At 46.7% G+C, this 21,282-nt stretch overlaps 1 protein-coding gene and 1 non-coding gene across 2 annotated transcripts; both read right to left on the bottom strand.

The window, feature by feature from the left end:
* Nucleotides 1–4,799: 4,799 nt before the first annotated feature.
* LOC135911959 (transmembrane protein 229B-like) lies at nucleotides 4,800–16,059 on the bottom strand. The gene is made up of 2 exons (XM_065444319.1): nucleotides 16,040–16,059; nucleotides 4,800–14,685 (listed from the first exon to the last, which is right to left on the bottom strand). Exon 2 carries the CDS (start codon nucleotides 14,662–14,664, stop codon nucleotides 14,113–14,115), a length of 552 nt encoding a protein of 183 aa, XP_065300391.1. The 5' UTR covers nucleotides 14,665–14,685; nucleotides 16,040–16,059; the 3' UTR covers nucleotides 4,800–14,112.
* Nucleotides 16,060–17,763: 1,704 nt separating this feature from the next.
* Nucleotides 17,764–17,836, bottom strand: TRNAS-UGA (transfer RNA serine (anticodon UGA)). Its single transcript has one exon. It is a non-coding gene; the product is annotated as a tRNA-Ser (tRNA).
* Nucleotides 17,837–21,282: the final 3,446 nt, after the last annotated feature.

Below are 21,282 nucleotides of genomic sequence, written 5' to 3'. Positions count from 1 at the left end.
TAATCTTCTCTTCAGTGCACCGTGTAAGTTGGCCAAGATATGCCCTATGCTGACAAAAGCAAAACCCGAACCATGCTCTAACAAACATGCAGCGCAGTACACGGCTTGCAATAGTAATGTCGTATATGAGATACCCCTAAATTGTCAACCGGTTTATATCGGTCAAACAGGACGGTGTGGCAATGAAAGGGCGCGTGAGCACAATTGGGCCGTCTTCTTCCCCAATAAAATTATCTCGTCTTTCCCTCTTTCACAAAATCTACTATCATAACCTCGAGCTCAAGTCCCGGTACATTACACCAGCATCTCATGTCTCCGTACGTGTCTATCATCGCTTTAAACGAATTATAAACCTACTTCAAAACTGCGTCACTAAAGCGTCGTCACCTATTGCTATCGTTTTCTTTCATTGCTATTATTTCGTGTTTTCGTTTTTCTATTCTTGTTACTTGATTTCTAAGTGTTTATTTTTACTTTGCTACTTTTGTGTTCATTTACCTGTTGTTGCTGTATCTTCTTAGCGGTATAACTGTTCTTCACTTCTCCTTGTATTTATTTTATATGTACTGTTATACTAAAGCCCTCCTCTCTATAAAGCTTCTTTTAAGCCCTGAGGGTAATAATAAATAAATAAATAAATTGTATAGGCATGCGGGGGACATCTGGCTGAACACTTAGAATGTCACAATTGCCGTCCGTATCTTCGTGACACCAGGTTTCTGGCACGTTCTAGAGATAGACTAGAACGGGAGATATGAGCTTTCCACACTGCAAAAGCCGAGGGCGCGTGCATTAGCTGCCCGTCAGTGACGCTTACCGAAAAAGAGATAGCTTTTCTAATGAGATAGGGAGGTCGTGATGTCACGGTGGTGCTATTCTAGGTTGTATCTATATATAATCCTGTTTCTTCAAGAAAACATTTAGTTGGAAGTAGCGCCTTGTCCGTCGTACATGTTCCTCTTTCAGTCCGCGTCGTCGTAGCGCTCTTTTCTTCAAGTATGCAAAACCAACTCGCCCACATCAAGCTTCCACGCATGTTAATAAAACGGCATACCCTCTCGGCGTCACTAACTGAAAGTTGTCGAAACTCGGGTGGCGAAAACATATAATTTATACGAAATGCTGACCATTGAGTTACGCTCGTTCCCTGCTGTGTTGACAGACAAAAAGCCGAAGGAGGAATGTATAAAATTCCTGGACATGTACATAGCTGGCTCTGCATGCATGCCAGTAAACAGGCCAATGAGCTTTATTAATACAAATGATCCTTTCGTTTCTTTGCACCGTAATTTTCACGGGAAATATAAAAATTCCTAAGCGACTGCTCTAAATCCATAATACCCCAAATAAATGTCTCTTGAAATAATTCTTGACGCTGATGCTGGGAAAAGAACGCATTACTAAGCGTGTAAACGTCAACCTACCTATGCGATGAATTCAGTCGGTTGGTCTATCCGCCATATCACGGCGACAGTTAAATTTCGTCTGGAGTGTTCATAGATTGCTACAGCAATAAAAGTTGGATCACCTGAGATAAAAATATGTATCATAAGCATTTAGTGATGCAACTACAAACATAATGTTCCATAAAGTTATACATTTCAACAGGCACGTACCCAGGATTTTTTTTCGGGGGGGGGGGGGGGGGGGCGCCACCACCATCTCCATCATCATCATCATCATCATGTTTTATGTCCACTGCAGGACGAACGCCTCTCCCCGCGATCTCCAATTAGCCCTGTCCTGCGCCAACCGATTCCAACTAGCGCCCGCGAATTTCCTAATTTCATCGCTCCACCTAGTGTTTTGTCGTCCTTGATTGCGCTTCCCTTCTCTTGGTACCCATTCTGCAACCCTAATAGTCCAAAGATTAGCTAACCGGCGCATTACATGACCTGCCCAGCTACAGTTTTTCCTCTTGATGTCAATTAGAATATCGCCTATACCCGTTCGCTCTCTGATCCAAACCACTCTCTTTCTCTCTTAACGTTATGCCTAGCAATCTTCGTTCGATCGCTCTTTGCGTGGTCCTTAACTTGCTCTCAAGTCTCTGTCCCATATGCACTGGCAAAATGCACTGGGAAACGCACTGGCAAATGCATTGGCACTGGACATATTTCACTGGCAAAATGCACTGATTGCACACCTTACTTTTCAATAATAATGGTAAGCTTCCATTCAGGAGCTGGCAATGTCTGCCGTATGCGATCCAACCTATTTTTATTCTTCTGTGAATTTCCTTCTCATGATCAGGGTTCCCTCTGATTAATTGACCTAGGTAAACGTACTCCTTCACAGTCTCTAGTGGCCGAATGGCCATCCTGATCTCTTGTTCCTTTGCCCGGCTATTTATCATTATCTTCATCTTCTGCATAATAATATTCAACCCCACTCTTGCACTCTCTCTGTTAAGGTCTCCAATAATTTGTCGTAACTCGTTTGCATTTTTGTTGAATAGAACAATGTCATCGGCAAACCGAATGTTGCTGAGATATTTGCCGTCGATCTTTACTCCTAAGCCTTCCCAGTTTAATAGCTTGAATTCTTCTAAGCACGCAGAAAATAGCTTTAGAGAAATTGTGTCTCCCTGTCTGACCCCTTTCTCTATAGGTATCCCCCTGCTTTTCTTGTGTAGAATTAAAGTAGCTGTAAGAACCTCTGTAGAAATTCTAACGCGAAAGACGAGTCAGTAAGACGAGAAACTATTTACAGATTATATTTACAACAGCGGTTGCAGCGCTGACCGGTTAGATTCACAGTGCGAGCCCAGTTCGTTCTTCCTCCTCTTTTCTGGAGTGATGGCGCCTACGCGCCTCGTTCGAACAAACAAATACTTCACGCATGTAGCAATATTTCCCAAGCTTTTTTATGTAAGCGTTCTGTACTCCTTGATTACGTAGTGCCTCTACGATTGCTGGTATTTCTACTGAATCAAATGCCTTTTCGTAATCTATAAAAGCCACATAGAGAGGCTTATCGTACTCTGCAGATTTCGCGATAACCTGATTGATGACATGGATGTGATTCATTGTAAAGTATCTCTTCCTGAAGCCAGCCTGATCCCTTGGTTGACAAAATCCAGTGTTAACCTTAACCTATTGGAGATAATTTTTGTAAATATTTTATATAATACTGGGAGCAAGCTAATGGTCCCATAATTGTTCAATTCTTTAACGTCTCCTTTTTTTGTGGATTAGTATAATGTCTGCAATCTTCCACTTTTCTGGGACCCTTGCAGTCGATAGACACTTCGTATAGACATAATGCTTGGCCAGTTTTCCAAGCATTATGTCTCCTCCATCTTTGATTAAATCGACTGTTATTCCACCTTATCCTCCCGCTCTTCATCGTTTCATGTCTTGCAGGGCCCTTCTGACCTCATCGGAACTTATAGGAAAGTTTCTGTATCTTTTTCATCACTGTTTCTAAGTGAGGTATCGTGACTCCTGTGGGTACTGTATACAGATCAGCTTAGAATTTTTCCGTTGCTTTTACTATATCTTCGAGATTGCGGATGATATTATCCTTCTCATCTTTTAGTGCATACATCATGGTTTGTCCTATGCCAGGTTATTTTTTTTACTGATTTCAGGCTGCGTTCATTTTTTACGCCTTCTTCAGTCTTTCTCATGTAATAGTTTCGAACATCAGTTATTTTCGCCTTGTTGATCAGTTTTGACAGTTCCGCGAATTGCGCAACGCTGTGCGGCCGCCAGTTCCATACAACCGCGTAGAGCGCAGGACTCTGCGATTCTAGACGTACTGCGCTCACTGCGAAAGGTTAGAAAAACACCCACATAAGCACAGCAGAGAAGTGGCTACGTGAGGCGGTTCGACCGATAACTGTAGAAGCGTCATTCAAAACAAGTAATTGTTCTCCACTTCCGGCGGCGTTTTCTCTACTTCCTTTTTAAATAAAAAGGTGTTGATCCATAAATATTCTCATAAACAACGGTTAACTTTTTATTATTCACTTTTGCTTTCAGTTTGGTTGTTGCCTTGGCTCCCTCCCTTAGTAGATCGCTTAATTTCTCAACTCCTTGCGATTTTTGTTTCCAGTTGCCAATTTTGCACGAAAAGTGCTATACAGTTAGGGAAAAATAGACGAGGTAACGGGCGACAGTCATCCTGCTTATGGGTTTAAGGGTTATTGCAGAGTTCCATGATGGACGCTCTTTCACATTATTTTATTTCCCACCTTATCTAACCCATATCACGTGTATATAGTTCCGGGCATCTGCCAGCGCCTCGGCGAGCCGTAGCTCAAGGAAACAATGAAGCAAAGGGATAAGTTAAACGCAATTGGCCTTTTCTCCGGCCGCAACTCGTTCCATGAGAGTACAGACCAGCTGAGTAACAGCCGCATTCCCTCTCCTGGTCCCAGAATCAGCCTAAACAAAGAATTTGAACTAACAAAATCAACAGCTATGCGCGTGACGGTTGAATAGAAGGTGACAACTGAACGCATCTCGAGTTAATCGCGCGGGTGCGGAATCTACGAGAAAACTGTCCTTCACATTACAAGAGATGACGATAACTACCGCCATCTAAAAGGAGTGAAAAAGGCAGCATAATGCTGACCGATTAACAGCTGCGACGTCTCAACATTGATCTGGCGGCGCTTTAGGAATGTGTGAGGAGTGGTGGCGTGGGTGGGGTGGGGGGGGGGGGTATGCCACTTGATTTCGGGGGGGGGGGGGCCCGGGCCCCCCCCGGCCCCCCCCCCCCTGGGTACGTGCCTGCATTTCAACTAGGTAAGTCTAGTCGACTTAGCTATGGAGAGTCTGAGAGAGCTAAAGTCTGCGCTAATATTTTAATTCCACAACACGCATGGCGAAGCACAAGGAATATGCGTACATCATAAAAAAGATAAAGTCAGGAATCGCTTGTCTATGCAACACATTGTTTTCTTCTGGTATCGCATAATTTATAATGAGCATTTCACTATTTCAAGTTCTTCCTGTAGATAATGTAATTATCATTCACCCCCAACCCCTCCTCCCCTTCCTACGCCTGTACCAACAACCCTATAACCACTCGCTTCTTGACCTCCCTACCTTTCTCAGCTCTTTTATCTCTAAGTTCCGAGTTAGTGGGTGAACGCGACTGCTCAAAACACGACAGCGCGGCGTGTATCATTGAAACACTGGGAGCACATGTGGCAGTGCAACGGCGTCGGCGAGCAAGGTAAGCTGAGTGAGGCAGCAGCACCACTGAGCGGTGACGGTTGTCACCTTCGAAAGAGCTCCAGCGCCACGCATTGGAAACGCCGTTGGCTGTAGACGCCGACTGGGTTAGTTAGACCAGCGCCTCTCAGGCGTAAGAAATCTTTTCCTCCGACGGTCAGCCCAGCTAACTCTCCTTAACGAGACTGACTCCCCAACGCGGCACGGAAACTTCGTAGAAAGAGATACCACGCCCGGTCTGGCCTTCATTAAAGGACGACTGTCAGCGCAATGGGTTAACACGCACGATACCTTAACGAGTGACCACACTGTCATACAGATATTTCTGCATATCAAAGGATTCCCAAAGCGCCAGCGCAAGCATTGCCTCACGAATTGGAATGAGTTACGCAAGACACATGTAGGAGACTTCCAAAACATGTACCTGAAAGATTGGGTAGAGATGGTCAGGCAACGAATCCAGAGACACACGAAGGAGAGAATATAGAAGTTGGAGCAACCAAGCACGGACAAGCATCTTCTTAATCTCTGGGAGGCACGACATGCCTTCATCAAGAGATGGAAAAGAAATAAGCTCAATCGCAAACTACGATCACGCATCAGCACGCTCAACGAGCAGATCGTTCCAGCGTCCACTGCGCTGAACATCTGACTCGGGAGCAGTGGTACGATGCGTGCGACAAGCTCAACGACGCACGGAATATGAGCCCCACGTGGAATCTCATCCGATAACTCATTGACCCAACCCACACAAAGACACAAACGTCCCATAAGCTCCGGAAGCTGCTAGAAACATTTGAGCATACCGACGAACTATTCAACATTGCGGATCCAGCACAACCACAGTATGCTGACTACAAAACACAGAGCCAGAAAATGAGGGTCCCATCGGCCCAATCACACCAGCGGAATTACAGCGTGCCTTAGCAGAAGCAAAGCCGAATAAAGCGCCAGGACCAGATCAAGTTAAGACAACACAGCTCCGCAACCTTACAGAAGCCGATCATGCATTCTTACTTCAGCAAATTAATAATGCGTGGGACACGGGAAGCTTGCCAGAAAAATTGAAGACAGCCAGCATCATTTTCATTCCGAAGCCTGGCAAGCAACAGCGAATGTGCGTCCAATATCGCTAACATCCTGCGTCGGTAAGCTGATGGAGCGTGTCGTGCTTAACAGACTTCTTGGTCACCTTGAGAAATCCCAACACCTACCCCATAATTTGATTGGATACAGACATCACTTATCTGCTCAACACGTTCTGCTGCAGTTACAGGAAGAAATCACGAAGGAAACAAGCAGCGCTCAGCTTAAAGCTATTCTTGCCATCGACCTCAAGAAAGCTTTTGACTATGCTAACCACGATGCTATGCTGCAAGATCTCGAAGCTACTGGCTGTGGAACCAAGCTTTATAATTATATCAGGGGCTTCTTACGGAGTCGCCCGTATACGCTACGAGTAGGCGACATCCCCTCACAACGGTATCCCCACCCGCAGAGAGATATCACGCAGGGTTCAGCGATCTCGACCACACTCTTTAATCATGCCACGTGCGCATTCCATAGAACGCTACGAGACATCCGCGACATCAAATATGCGATATACGCAGATGATATTGCCATCTAGATCAGCACGGGTTCGCCAGGACACATTCAAGAAACTCTCCAACAGGCTATGAACAGGGTGCGTGAGGGTGCTCAAACTATTGGCCTAGGATGTGTGCCAGAAAAATCTGAGTTGCTACTGATCTATCACAAAACATGGCGACCGCCCGCCATACAAATTGTAAGCGAAGGCGTGCCGATTTCCCAGCCAAAATGTATTAAGATACTCATTCTCCATATCCAGAAAGATATAGGTCCCGCTGCGACGGTGCAGCACCTGCTCAGGCAAGGAGAACAGGTGCTGCACATGATGCGTAGAGTCTCCAGTGGCTCACTGGAGTGAAGGAGGCGGATATGCTTCAAATACGAAACGCACCAATTATGTCGAGCCTGCGTTATCACCTGCCGTATACCAATCCCCGTCAGAAAGATATGAATCACCTTGATGCGCTCATCCGGAAGGCGACAAAGCTGGCGATCGGCATTCCGTTTAGTGCCAGCACTAAGCGCCTCTTTGACATCGGTTGCCCTAACACGGTGGCGAAACTAGTCAGCATTCATCGTAGTCACCAATAACTACGTTTGCAGCGCACGTGTTAAGGCACACACATCCTCCATAGCGTCAGTCATCATCCAGAAGCTGCGCCTACTGTGGACACGCGCCCACTACCCCCGAAACAACGCGAACTCCTAACCATAGCTCCACTGCCACGCCACAATAATCCAGAACGAGGCAAGGAGAGGCTATGCCAGCGAGTTGCCTACTTCAAGAGGTACACGGCAAGACACCCTGACGGCATCTACTTCTACACTGATGCTATCGTTGGTGCATGGGGCTCCGCTGTAGCAGTCGTGAATAACGACCTCCAAACTTTACATACGGAGGCACTCCCAGAGACAAATCCGACCTTAGCGGAGCTGGCAACCATGGCAATCGCGACCAAACACATACCCCTAGTATCTGAGCCTACCCAAGAATCATATTTGCCTACCCCATGGTGGCTTGCAGGAAATTGTTGCACAACGATCTCCCGGCCCACATTTCCACACCTATTTAAGAGCACCTTCAGGGTTCTTTAGAAATCATCTGGATACATGGTCATGACGGGCTGCCGGGAAATAAAAGAGCTAATCAGCTCGCCTGCGAGACATTGAACCAGGCACCCTACATTCCGCGACCAGCCCAGACGAAAAGGTCGGCTCGCCTGCTTCTGCGGCCTTATCAAGAGGCAAGACGCAAGTTTCCCAAGCTCAGTAAAAGCTCATCCATAGGCACTGTGTACTGATTCTTCAGGCCCAGACTGAAACATTCCATACGCCAGCGCGAATGCACCTCCTCCACGGCCTCGTACCTGAAGAACGCCCCACCCTGCCAATACTGTGGCGAACGCCCGAACACATCCCGTATCCTCTGGTCCTGTAGACCACCACCACCTCTTCTGCCTGCCCTACAAATCTTTCTCTTAAACCCCTTGTCGGATGGCTGTCGGAAGCAACTAGCGCCGACGATGAACGGTACTTGCGGCGTTTATCAGTGCTGCACTGAAGAATGCCACAAGCGAGGCTCTGTACTGAGGACCTTTCCACCGCATCACCCAACATGAAAATAAAGTTCTTTTCTCTCCCTCTCCGACGGTCACGTCACCAATTACGCTGCAGTGGAATAGCAAAAATTGCTCCTTTTACGTCGGGAGTACAAGATTGACTAAAGTGACGCCTACAACAGTCTGGCGATATTTTTGTTTATTCGCCCTGATGAAAGCCTAGCGTTCATTGTTCCGCTAAACTCAAGCTATAAGTATGTACTTCAAGCCATTACACCGCCACGGCCGCTCGATCCAACAGCACCTTGCTTTGCATCGCGCGGCCGTGACACTGCTTTCCACAATCGACAATAGACAGTGCGCAGTTTTCGGTAACGTATTTTGGAACGCTGCAGTCAAGCAGCAGTAAACTGTCGAGAAATGCTGACAAGGGTGTGGTTGGCGGACAGCAGCATTATGTTTTTTTAATAATTAGTGCTTTACCAATCGGAGTGGCATTCCTTCCAAGTATTTCCTGTAACAACTTGTGACGGCGGCTTGCTTCCTTCAGGAAGAACACGGGCAGCTGTGGCAGTACTTTGCGCGTGCGCACAACACTTCAATAAACACGCTCACGCTCTCTCTCTCTCTCTCTGTTCGCATAGTAGCACAACCACAGAGTAACCGCAAGATCGAGCGCACAGATCACACGCCGAGGTTCACTCCAACACGAACACCAAAAACACGTGTTCCCAACCGGCGACTCGTCGCCTATGCAGGCGAACTACGAGAAGTGACGCGGAAATCAAGCTGGCTTTCAGTTATACCAAGGATGTGGTGGTTACACGGAAAGACACTTTCAAGCACTGCTATTTTTACTACCCTGTATAGGTGTCCATCTGCCGGCCATGCTGTGTACGAAATTATTCAGTAATAGAAGAAATAATCTCTAAACGTTCGTATTGCAACAAATATAAGTCATTAAGAGCACAATTCCTTTAATGAAGTAAAGCCTTCTAAGCTTGCTATGCCTGCTTTTCTTAATCATTATGTAGACACAGAAGGGCAAAGCATTGCCATCTCTCGGTTTTGTGTGATGATCGCGTGACGCACGTACATGGCGCAGATTTTTGGGAGAACCCGGCATAAAACATTTCCGAGCTAAAAGCTGGGTAAGCAAAAGCATGATGGTGATCTTCAATGTTGCAGAATGCTGCTGTTTGCTTTGTAAGTTCAGAGCCTAGGTAATCTCTAAAATATTTATTTATTTATTTATTTATTTATTTATTTATTTATTTATTTATTTATTTATTTATTTATTTATTTATTTATTTATTTTCGCTTTACGTTCCACCGGTACCTACCATAGCCCTAAAAATGTGGGTTTAACGTTCCGAAACTGGCGCAACGAGCTGTGAAGTACAGCTTAGTGAAAGACCTTTGATTACCATCGGTCCTTTAGCATCTCCAAAATCACGGTACACATTTTTTTTTTTTTGCATTCCACCCCTATCCAGCACTGAAGCCCACTTTCTGGAAAATGTCGATAATTTGCTCAATGACTTATATGCGGGAACCTACCATATGTCTGGGTGGTTGCCATCGCAAAATCTGCAAGTGTCGACTACTTGTTGCCTAAAACGAGGACGAGGGTGCTGTTGATACTCTATCCTTGCGACATTCACCTGTAAAACTCCGTCTGGGTAACACTTTCAGTACTAGCTGAAAAAAGCTAACCTCCACTGGTGTGTCATTCGCCCCATGCCAGAAGAGCTGAGCGAGGCAGAACAATGTCAACGCCCGCAACGAGCCCGAACAGGACGCTGGCCGACAGCCGCACGCTGCCGCGCCGCCCCAGTTACAGCGGCCTGGGATTATTCCTCCCAGCTGGGCCATTCACAAACAAAGCCCTCATCATTTAAGAGCTTCGGAAGGGGCGGAGACACGACCATCGGCGAGTGCGACCTCGCGTTAGAGCATCACCCAGTTTACGGAGCACCTCGACAATCTATAGTGGCTGAACGAGAGCTCTGCGCTAGATTCCAGGTGCCGCACTTTGTACGGGCTCATTTCATCTGATTTTGGTCATTTGTTATCATCATTGGCAGCGACTGGCTCCTACTTTTGTAGAACCCTTTCACAAAAATAAGCGCAACAAGCTTGTCCCTCTATTAGACTGTAACAGCGTTGGAGTTCCTAGCGCACGCTTAAATTCACTGAGGTAAACATTCGGGCTTGCTCTCATGCCATTTCAAATATCTGGGGCAAGTAAACTAGTGAACAACAAAGCAGCGAATTCTTCCTCTTCTGTTATTTTCTTCGGTTGCTGCAGTACAAGAACGCCCATAGTTAAAAGATAATGAAGCAGTCTCCTTTGCATCCCTTCTTGTATACGAAATGACGCAAGGAGAGGAAATGAAGGACAAACGAGTGTCCTTGCTTTCCTGCCGCTGTCGTATGGTACATAGCGCAATAATAAAGTATGTATCTTAATAATTAGCATTTATGTAGCCTTCTATTCTTCTTTTGTTGTAAATACTACATTATGTATAGCCAAACTGTACAACGCAGATGTTTCCATGATAATTATTTAGTTGGTCTTGCTGTAAATAATGCAGCAATAATAAAATATCATCTGCCTACGTGATTTCCCTACACAGCTGTTACATGAAACTAAAGAAAAAGAATATTCGACAGAGACACTTAAGACTCGATATGTGTGGGATTGCGAAAGCATTATAGTCACTTTGGTGAAATGTTTTCGACGTGCATTAAAGTTATTTCTAATAAAGGGAAAATTAGACACCCACCCGTTCGTAGCAATTGCTACAAAGAAAACCCATACGGGTTCTTCGAAAGAAAAGCGTCGCAGTCGAAGAAAAATTCGTCGCTGGTCCGCGACTCGAACCCGGGACCACCGCCTTTCCGGGGCAGCCGCTTTATAATTACCCCTTTATAATTACCTCTCTCCACCTTGCGGGGCTTCCGCAGAACTATTTCGTCAAAGTTATTTCTGCTGATTCGGCGTATGTGCTTCCGTATACGTTGGCCACAGTTTCGTGAGCTGCCGCTGAGGTAGACACTTCAGAGTCCGTCGACACAGCACCGATCACATCCGAAGAGCAAGTGACGCGTGGGAAGCAGCGCCCTCATTTTACACACTCATCTCACGAGGTGAAGCCGCCTCGTGCCTATTGGCTGCGCCGTCACGTGACCAATGGCGCACGCACTGTAGGCCACACCTTTAGTGAACCAGAGCCGCCGTGGCGTCTGGGAATCGTGCTCGTCTCTCACCCCGAAGACGCTGGCTCGACCCCCACCCAGTCCGATATGTACCAAATTATATTGTGAAAGCCATTAGTCTACTTTGTTAATAGCAACCCCCCCTGAGAAATGTGACGTCCATCCGAACATTTTTGTCGTGTATTTTCTACTCTGCGCCGTCCGCGACTTTGGCACCATCGATCGGTGACGACGACGACGCTGGATTTTCGCGTAATGTGGCATATAATGCTTTCGCATTAAAAGTGCCTTGCGCTGAGTATACTCTGGAGTGTTAACTTTACCGCCAGATGTCGCGCCGTAGATGTAGTCGCGATTACCAGGCCTGTTACAAGCACGTAATAATTGGCGCCTTAGTGACGGTAATCGTCAAAACTCTGCTTGACAGCAACCGTGCCTCTCAAGCGCAACTTCCAACTTTGATCGTCACACGAGCGTGCAACTATAGCTAACGTGCAAACTTCCAGGTGAAGGGTGAGGGGGGCGAAGCTGCTGTAGCTCAGTTGTGCCGATTACGCGCCATCGAAAACAATGAGCAGCACATCGGATTGGCTCGTCACCGTGCTCCTCGTAGAGCGCGGTGGCTGCTTGACGGACAACCACTGCAACGAAATTGTGAAGGAGCCCCAAAGTCCAATTAAGGCTTCACACTTCTGCCATGATGCGATGGGCCATATGAGGCAATGACAATGCTCAAGCCTCGCAGAAGTTATGAACAATGGCGCACAACAACGCCTCAAGGAAACATGGCGCCATGTGTGTTCTGTGTGCTACGCAGACAAACAGAAATGGTGCACGCAAAGTATGTTTAACATCAACACACCATTCTCGTATGGCACTAAGCGATGAAAACAAACAACCGCCGTGAACATCACTACTAACTATCGTCAATCAAAGCAACCAGCACAGCTCTCGTCCTTGTCGTCTCGTATCCGTCGGTTTCCTTTTCTTCTTTTCTTTTGCGCTGCCGCTTTTTCAAATATGTACCAGCACGCCCAATTCACCACATTAATCAATCACAGGAGGCTTCGCTCATAACAAATCCCACGGTGCACTTATTCGGCATTTATATATACATATATATATATATATATATATTTCGGGTTTGCCAGCCCAGCGGTTTATAAAAACAATTTTCCCTTCGGCGGGACCCCAACGGGTCTCCGCCGGCTAGTCCCTCAGGACCTCAATAAAAGTTCATTGTCTGTCTGTCTGTTCCCCTTAAGCTCACGTCACGTATTTCACATTGTGCATGCACCGCTGGCGTACGTGTTCTTGCTTATCAATCACCGCATCACCTCACATGTGGAGGCACTTTCGTCAGCGAAACGTAGATAACACCCGTCTTGCTGAAGTGTCTGTGTTGCTGCGGTGCAGTATTGTGACGCCATCTATCAAGCACTCGGCGAATGGCAGCTGTGCCTTCGATATTTCGGTGTGCTATTGTTTCATTTATTGATTCTTTTTTCCGGTATTAGACTTAAACGCAATAAGCATTAGGCAAGCGGTTTTACGAACCAGTAATAACGCTAGGGATGATTTCAAGTAAAAACGTCGCTCTTCTTGAAGAGTTCCAAAGGGCAACGCACCAGCGTGAAACGTGGAGGAAAATTTGGGGGACGCTTCAGCTTCGCCTTTAAGAGTGGAACGCGATAGCATCCACATATCCCTGACTGCTTGTCACACTTCCCAGCAACTGCAGTGTATGTAACCGTAATGTCAGCGGGAAACGCTGGCGGCGAACGCTATGCACTAAGGTGGGCTTTCTGGTAGAAACGCGACCTCTTGCGTGGGCCGCGATGAGGCGGAGGAGAGCGCCATCGGAAGGTGTTGCAAGGAACCGGGCGTGCCGCTCCGTGGCCTCCAAGATATTTGCGCGCCGGCGCACGAAACTGGCGGACGCCGCGGCCGGTCTATGAATGGTAAAAACGTTGGTAAAGGGGTTCGTTTGGGTATTCGCTCATCAGTATGATGTTTTCTCGCATATTTAAATTACACTCCGACGCTATCATGTCTGTAGGTTATGTGTAAGTCATACTTTATAATATTTCTACGTATTTTATCTTGAGAAATTCAATTAGTTCGGTAAGTTCGGTATGTGTGGTTTGAAATTTGACGTCCGACGCTGGACGCCAACGCCGGATTTTCTGCGGCACGGGGTCCTTAACGCTGTTGCGTTAAAAGACCTTGCTGGCGACGTGAACCATGTGTTTCAGCCTAGCATCACCTGCGGAGCAGATTGTTATGATTAATAGAGAGTTCTTGCTTGCCCGTAAACGTATTACTCGCCACAGAACACCGGTTTACCAGACATGTGAACGACACTAACAAAGCTGTTATCGACATCTTGTGACGTTTTGCTGAACTGCAGCGCGTTAGAATAGTTCTCGTATTGCATGTGCATTCTTGTTGAACCAAAAGAATGAACGGTTCCGTTTTAACGACTACGTGCTGCAGAGGCATTTCACCAGCATCAGCCGCTTTTTAGGCCGTTCACGCATACAAACTACAGCTCCCTATTTTCTCTTCCACGCGATGAATCCGTTCCTCGCTGCGGCTGCGGCAAAGCCGTCCCTCACGTCCACTACAGATTCGGCTTGTTCGCACATCCACACCAGCCTGTTCATGTTGGGCACAAGGAGCAGTTCGAAGAGCAGTCCGCACAAGAACCAAAGTGGCGCGTACTCAAGTGTCACCAAACCGTAAATGTTGTACCGGAAGTCCCGGTAGTCCCAGGGACACGACCCCATAGACCTCAGCACAGAGCCCGTCGTGAACTCCCAGGCGTAAATCCAGCAAGTGTGAGCCAGCGCTCTAGCGAGAAGCCACCGCCTTTGCATTAAGCTGTTGATCTTCTCCATGGCGATGCAAGAAATGGAGTAGATGGCAAGGCTCCAGACACTGCTGAAGCCGCGCAGCTCGAGGCTTCCATTCACCAGCAGATCCCAGACGGCGGTGAAGGTGACCTCGATGAAGTAGCCATGAAGTGCGTACAGGTACAGCCGCCAGGCAAGGGACAACCGAAGGCAGCGCTTTGTCTCCAGAGGCCCGCCGCTGGTGGCCGCCATGGTCGGGTAGTTAACACTGACCTGTAGAGAAAATCATATGTCCTCATATGTCTCACAGACAGCGTGTGTAAATCGTGCACATAGCAGTTCGTCTGAAAAGGCTGAGGTGAGCAGAATTATTCGACGGTCAAGCGTAGAATAAAATGTACAGCAAGACAGTCGCTTCTCCCAAGTACGGAATAAAAATCAGAGAAGAGAGGTTTTTTATTCGCATAGACTCGCCATTAGCCGACGATCCTGTACGATAAAAGTGTTGCGATGCAGTCAAAACGCCAGTGTGCGCTCCCGACGCCTACACGTAACTCGTTGAACTGTAGCGCTGAACACGCATTACCAACGCCGCTTTGAAGAGACGGGAAAAAGAAACACTCAACTGCTCACGGTTAGAGTTTGGCCCCGGGAACGACGTGAGCCACCGATACGCACGTAAACGAAAACTACAAAATAACACAACATAAGGCCGAGCGGCACTACTATATTGTTCTGTTTACCGCAGCGACAGCAAAACTGTTGAGAAAGAGAATAAATAAGAAAATTTACGACTTGGAAAATAATACACCTGTTCCCGTTTTATTTCTCGCAAAAGTAAACACGATACTGCAGTTTCGTACTAACGTGTTGTACCAACTAAAAAAATTCAGCAGAACGCATCTCACGATGACCGTAGACGGTAATGCGTTTAGTATTCGATCAATATAGCGACACAATGTATTGCCACCGTCGAAACGAGTTATATATGAGACGTGTACTGCAGCCGAACCCCCGTTACGCACTTCCTAAACCCTAAGTTGGTTTTTGAAGAATACTCGGCGCCATCTAAAGCCGCCGCCGCGAAGCCTGGGGTGGCATCCGAAACGCACGGTGCACTGGTGCGTGGCGAACACTGAGGAACGCGTCATGCGACCCTCTCTCGCGCTTCTTTTTGGACACGCTGCGCCACCTAGTGGCGCTGCCTAGAAGTCCGCACGTGGTCTCTGAGACAAAAAGCGAGCCGCGCTGGTGCCTACGAACGCTGGGAATTGTTCCCTCGCTTGCCGCACACTCAGTGGCACATACTCAGTGGCCCACGTTGGAGAGGGGTTCATTTAAAAATGGCACATACTCAGTGCATTCATGGCACAGCTCGCTAAAATGTTCTCGTGAAAGGCGTTCATTAAAAGCGGCACATAGCAGGTGCATTTATGGCGCAGCCTGTGCCGGCTTGCTGTATTGGAGGAGCCCTTGTGACGTGGGTTCTGTTCCGCTGAGCATCGGAGAAACTTATGGATCTTATTCGACATTGCAGAGCCGCACATTACCAGTAGCACATACCTAGCTACCAAAGTTCGCGTCAGAGACATTCATTGAAGAGCGGCACACACCTACTGGTACATACCCAATGACCCAAAGTGACAGCAAAGAGGCTCACTGAAGATCACCAGAGACCGAATGGCACAAACCCAGTGCTCCTAGTCGGCGTCAAAAAGTTTCTTCGGAAAGCGGCACCCATATGTATCCAGTCCCGCATCTAGAGTGAATCATGACGGCGTGAAAGAGGTTCGCTGAAGAGCGGCACGTATTTACACATTGGCACGTACTCATTGGTTCAAGCTGGTCCGGTCCGATAGTTAGTTTCGAACCCAGTTTCCTCAGTTCCCGATGCGCTACCCATTCAACCGTAGACTACTCAGTGAGCCAGGCAGGCGGGAAAACGGTTAAATACAAACATACTGAGATACATGGCGCCCGGAAAGTGCGTGAAGTAGCCAAAGAATGCAAACGCAATTCAACCAAAGGAGATCTGCCTGTGCTAGCGTGCCAACCGCTGGTGAGCTGAACCCAACTGTACCAGCTAGCTGACAAACGGCATTTATTGTCCCTATCTAGTGTCGGATGACAGTTTTAAGTAGCGTATAACATACCATGTTATACTCATTCACATCATATTGTCTGTTTTTAATGTGATAGCTTTTTTAGATACATTGGCCAGTTATGGCCGGTTATCAGTTAGATGATCTCGCACAATAAGCAGTTGCAAATAACCAAGAAGCAAAGTTGTCTACTAGCTTGGGCCACCAGGTATGTGCTGCCGACTGACAACATGGGCCGCTAGTTGTGTCTGAACAGACAACTGCGGCACTGTGTGTGTGACACTGGTGTGTGCCCATTCGTGACCGATCCGCCACAATGAATGTGCCGAGGTGGCACATGAACTAGGTAGCATTAAATATATGAAAACTATGCCGTCTCATGCGCAACAGATAACTCTACGTAAGCGTGGCCGCTTGATAGACAGTAATTGTAATGAAGTTTCAACCAGGATAGTTGGGATAGTGGAGGTTGCTACAACGGTTTCATCTGGGGTGCCATGATTACAAGATATACTGTGTCGTCGATGGTTGGCAGAAAGGTTCATGGGTCTGCTGAGGTGCTCATAAGTTATAGCGACTCGAGGATGGCATGGGAATATGCAGCAGGTTATACAGGAAACATTTCCCTGATTTTGACAGTCATATTTGATTATTCATACCGCAATCTTTAAATTTGATAGAATATTTTTAAATTATTGCGGCAGATAATGCAATTTTAATCCTTTAGCTCAATTACTGGCATAGGCGGACATTACTGGCATGAGAAATCACCTATTCAATAAATATTCACCAAATAACTTTATTATGCACCTCATGGTGAAGTGCGGATTACCTGTGAGTGATTTATTCTGATCACATTGGAAACGTTAGCAAATGTTGTGTCCGTGGCGTCTCCGCAAACAATAGATTTTCTACTGAGCGAAGGCTGACAGCATCAGGTGAGTTGAAATGCAAACAATTGGTCCGGTAATAAAGCACATGTCGTAAGTATGCATAAACAAGAGTCAACATAGAAAAGAGCAGCACACAAATCAATCTCTAATTCACACACATTGCTCTAGCATATAAATAACACACAAGGACGTACAAAGTATTAATGCACTGATACAATGACACTTTCACTAAAGACTATCATAAGAAGCCAACAAACACTGACACCAAGGACAACATAGGGGAAATTAGATGTGCTTAATAAATGAAATGATGAAACGATAAATTAATGGAAATCAAAGTGGATGAAAAAACAACTTGCCGCAGGTGGGAACCGAACCCACAGCCTTCGCATTTCACGTGCGATGCTCTACCAATTGAGCTACCGCGGCGCTGTTTCCCCATCCACTTTCTTAGGTATTTATGTGCCCGAATAGAACTCTGGGAGTGTTAGCCAGCGCCAGCACTCAGACTTTGGCGGCGGACATGGAACGTCCTTTTTTTGCCGCAGGCGTCACGAGAACGTGATCTTTTTGGGTGAAGGCAACTGGTCAATAAACCCACACATGGTACCTGAAGGCATCAATGTTGCCGGATTCGACACCCTCGTTATGTAATAAACGAGAAGAGAAGGGGTTGACCGAGGGGCCCGATTTTTATTAGTCATATCATAAGAAGCCAACAAACCCTGACACCAAGGACAACATAGGGGAAATTAGATGTGCTTAATAAATGAAATGAAGAAACGATAAATTAATGGAAATCAAAGTGGATGAAAAAACAACTTGCCGCAAGTGGGAACCGAACCTTCGTTTCTTCATTTCATTTATTAAGCACATCTAATTTCCCCTATGTTATCCTTGGTGTCAGTGTTTGTTGGCTTCTTATGATATGTCTAATAAAAATCGGGCCCCTCGGTCAACCCCTTCTCTTCTCATTTCTCACTAAAGAATGTTATTCAAGCTTTCAGAGGTGATCGCTGTAATGATACGTTATCCCATGATCCAAGTAACCTTGCTATGCCGAAAGGAGTATTATTAAGGATCATCAATGTTGCCTTCAAAGCACATATTTGCTGTTCTAACTTAGGGCAGCTTAATAGAACGTGTTCTACGTTCTCCGATGAATGACCGCACGTTCCGCACGGCACATCTGAATGACGTATAGGGTGCCTAGTCGCGACCTGACACTAACTCACTGATCAATGCGCTCATGCAGGACCAGGGTGTCTACCAAGTTGACATTTCCAAATTCCCTGAGTTTTCCAAGTTTTCCCTGAGTGCCTTTGCCCATTTCCCTGAGTGATGCAAAACTATGTTTTATGTCAAGACGAGCTGAAACCATATCGCCTGATGCTGTCACCCTCGAGTAAGCAGATGAAAAAAATTAAAAAGCAACTTAACCCAATTTTAATAGTAAGGAGTAGTGTTTATGTTATTCAAAAAGAGAATAGAAGGCAGTGGTTAGTAAAGTGCACAGCAAATAAAGTGTCTTCGAAAAAAAATTGCCAATAAGTCGGACATTCACAAATACGAATAAAAAGGAGATGCACATAGAAGCAAATATATTTGAATATATGAGCTATTTCTATCAATTGATAGCAAGCTCAGTGGTATGAGGCCTGAACTCTGTCTCAATTGAGATTCTCTCTCAACCGCTCGTAAGTCAACCTCAACTGTCCTGACATACTTTCAGCCCGCGCACGACGCCCGAGTGTTGTGTTTCACTGCTTTAAAGAGTTTATTTGGTTTGGATACGGGACACCTGCACCTCGGCATCAGCCAAAACTTTGTTTTTTGAGCTCAAGCTCCTTCAAAACGGCGGCAGCAAGCTTCCTTTCCCGTTTATTCCTCAATGCGTACATCATTTCTGTTCTTGTCCTCCTTCTGCCACTCGTTCGCCCCAGGAACCATTTGAAGCATCTTGGTCAGTTGCACAGTCCACGGCCGATTTTTAGAACTCCCTAGGGGTCGCGAAAACGTTCGAAAAATCGGCCAGTCGGAAAAAAAATTATGCGTGTCATTTACTGCCCTTAGGGGCTCAAACCGCCACAGGCACGTTCGAAAACACTCTGAAGGCCTGTCGGTACACATATTAGGCATATCGGCGCTCGTGCTGTGACAGGAAATAAAGGGTGCACGTGTGTATAATTAAGGAATACATACTGTTTTCCGTGGCAATAGCCCCTTCCCACGCTTGTTATGCTTCACTGCAATACTTTTGCGTATGCTTCACCATGTAACATTTCTGTACAAAGGCGAAGCTAACTTTCGGAAACCGGCATTATGCAACGCACCGTGTCTTCTAAGTTTCTAAGCCAATCGCGAGGACCACAAAAGCGGAGTCCATGCCATTGCTGACAGCAGCTAATTCTTTCAATAAAAAACTCGGCACCAAACGGCAAGAAGCTTCGTAGCGAACGTCGAAGCAGCTAGGCCTAGCGTTGCCGCAGTGGTGGCAACGGCTGCCAGCGGATCTGCATGCGAGAGTGCCGGTTCGAGGCGGCGAAGTAATCGAAACGGCAGAGGTGGTGCCTTTGATTATTGACGTTTCGGACCTGCAGTCACGGCAAAACGTCCGGAAAATCGGACGGCGAAGGGGTCTTGCGTCCGAAATTGCACGTTCTGGTGCGTTGACTCTAGGGGTACGTGGCGGTGCCGCGAAGCCGTCCAAATTATCGGGAATCCGGAAAGTTGGTCGTTGACTGCACAATGGCAACTCATCCAGCCGACGACACGGCGTCAAAGACGATTCATTGCAATTCCTGTCTGCTGCTCGAGCCAGCATTACCACGACTTTCGACCCTTCCAATAAAATTGCCGCTATTTTACCCTGATAGAGTCCCAAATTCCCCGAGTTTTCCCTGACTTTTTCCAGACTACTCAAAATCCCTGAGAATTCCCGGTTTTCCCGGTTTTCCCGGTTGGTAGACACCCTGAGGACCTTACAAAGACACACAAAGCTGACGTTGGCAACATTACCGAAGCCTATATGTAATCTACCCAGATGGAAAGTTGCGTTTGTCTCCGAAGCTTATGCAGAACCAAACGTCACTGCTACGCAGCATTCGGTTGGGACCTTATCCACCGGTCCTGACCGTGAGCTCTCTCAGAAGCCTGAAACGCAGTAACACATATGTGGTTGCCTAGCATACATGATGCCGGACAATTTCCTAGCCAGCGTTGGCAGCCGACCACTGACGGAAGACGCTATTCTTGTTCCTGCAAGACATGAAACTAGACTAGTAGAAGGCATGTACATAAGCACTTACTCCTCTTCCCCTCATTCATCCCATTCCTTTAGGTCTCTTTCACTCTTACCCAGTGCAGAGTAGAACAGACCTGGTATTAGAACCTACGCGTCCCGAGAAAATCTATGCAAGGGAAAATGATAGCCCTGAGTCTGTGCAAATGTCGGAAGAACGTGATCTTGGTAGGATTATGCCCCCTGTTCCTGAGGCTACTGAGAACACTCGCTAAAATTGTCATGGAATATCACGATTTCTTGATACCGCATCGTTTACGGTTACAACCTAACTCCAGCATTTCCGTTCTGCAGTTGAATGCTCGATCTGCACCCTATAAACAAGAAATAATTAGAATTTTACAGCGAAGCTGTATACCTCTACCGCACAAGGACATTTTTTGCCGTTGTAGTAGGCAAGAAACTGCCCATAAGTGGCCCGATGCTGGAGGTAGTGCAATGCCGGGCCGACCAGCGGCGGAGGTGCAGTTCGCCATTAAAGGACCCCTCACCAAGCCCCATAGCAAATTTTGATTATATGCTGGAAGTTGTTACGTGTCTTCTAGGGAGCGTCCTGCCGCAAAAAAATTTCAAA

This window comes from Dermacentor albipictus, chromosome 10 (genome assembly GCF_038994185.2).
Source record: "Dermacentor albipictus isolate Rhodes 1998 colony chromosome 10, USDA_Dalb.pri_finalv2, whole genome shotgun sequence".
Lineage (NCBI taxonomy): Eukaryota > Metazoa > Arthropoda > Arachnida > Ixodida > Ixodidae > Dermacentor > Dermacentor albipictus.
The sequence above is the reverse complement of the archived record's forward strand: the minus strand, read 5'-3'. Positions and strand labels throughout refer to the sequence as shown.

Excerpts from the sequence above, each read along its gene's own strand:
- LOC135911959 (XM_065444319.1), bottom strand. The coding sequence starts at position 14,664 with ATGGCGGCCACCAGCGGCGGGCCTCTGGAGACAAAGCGCTGCCTTCGG.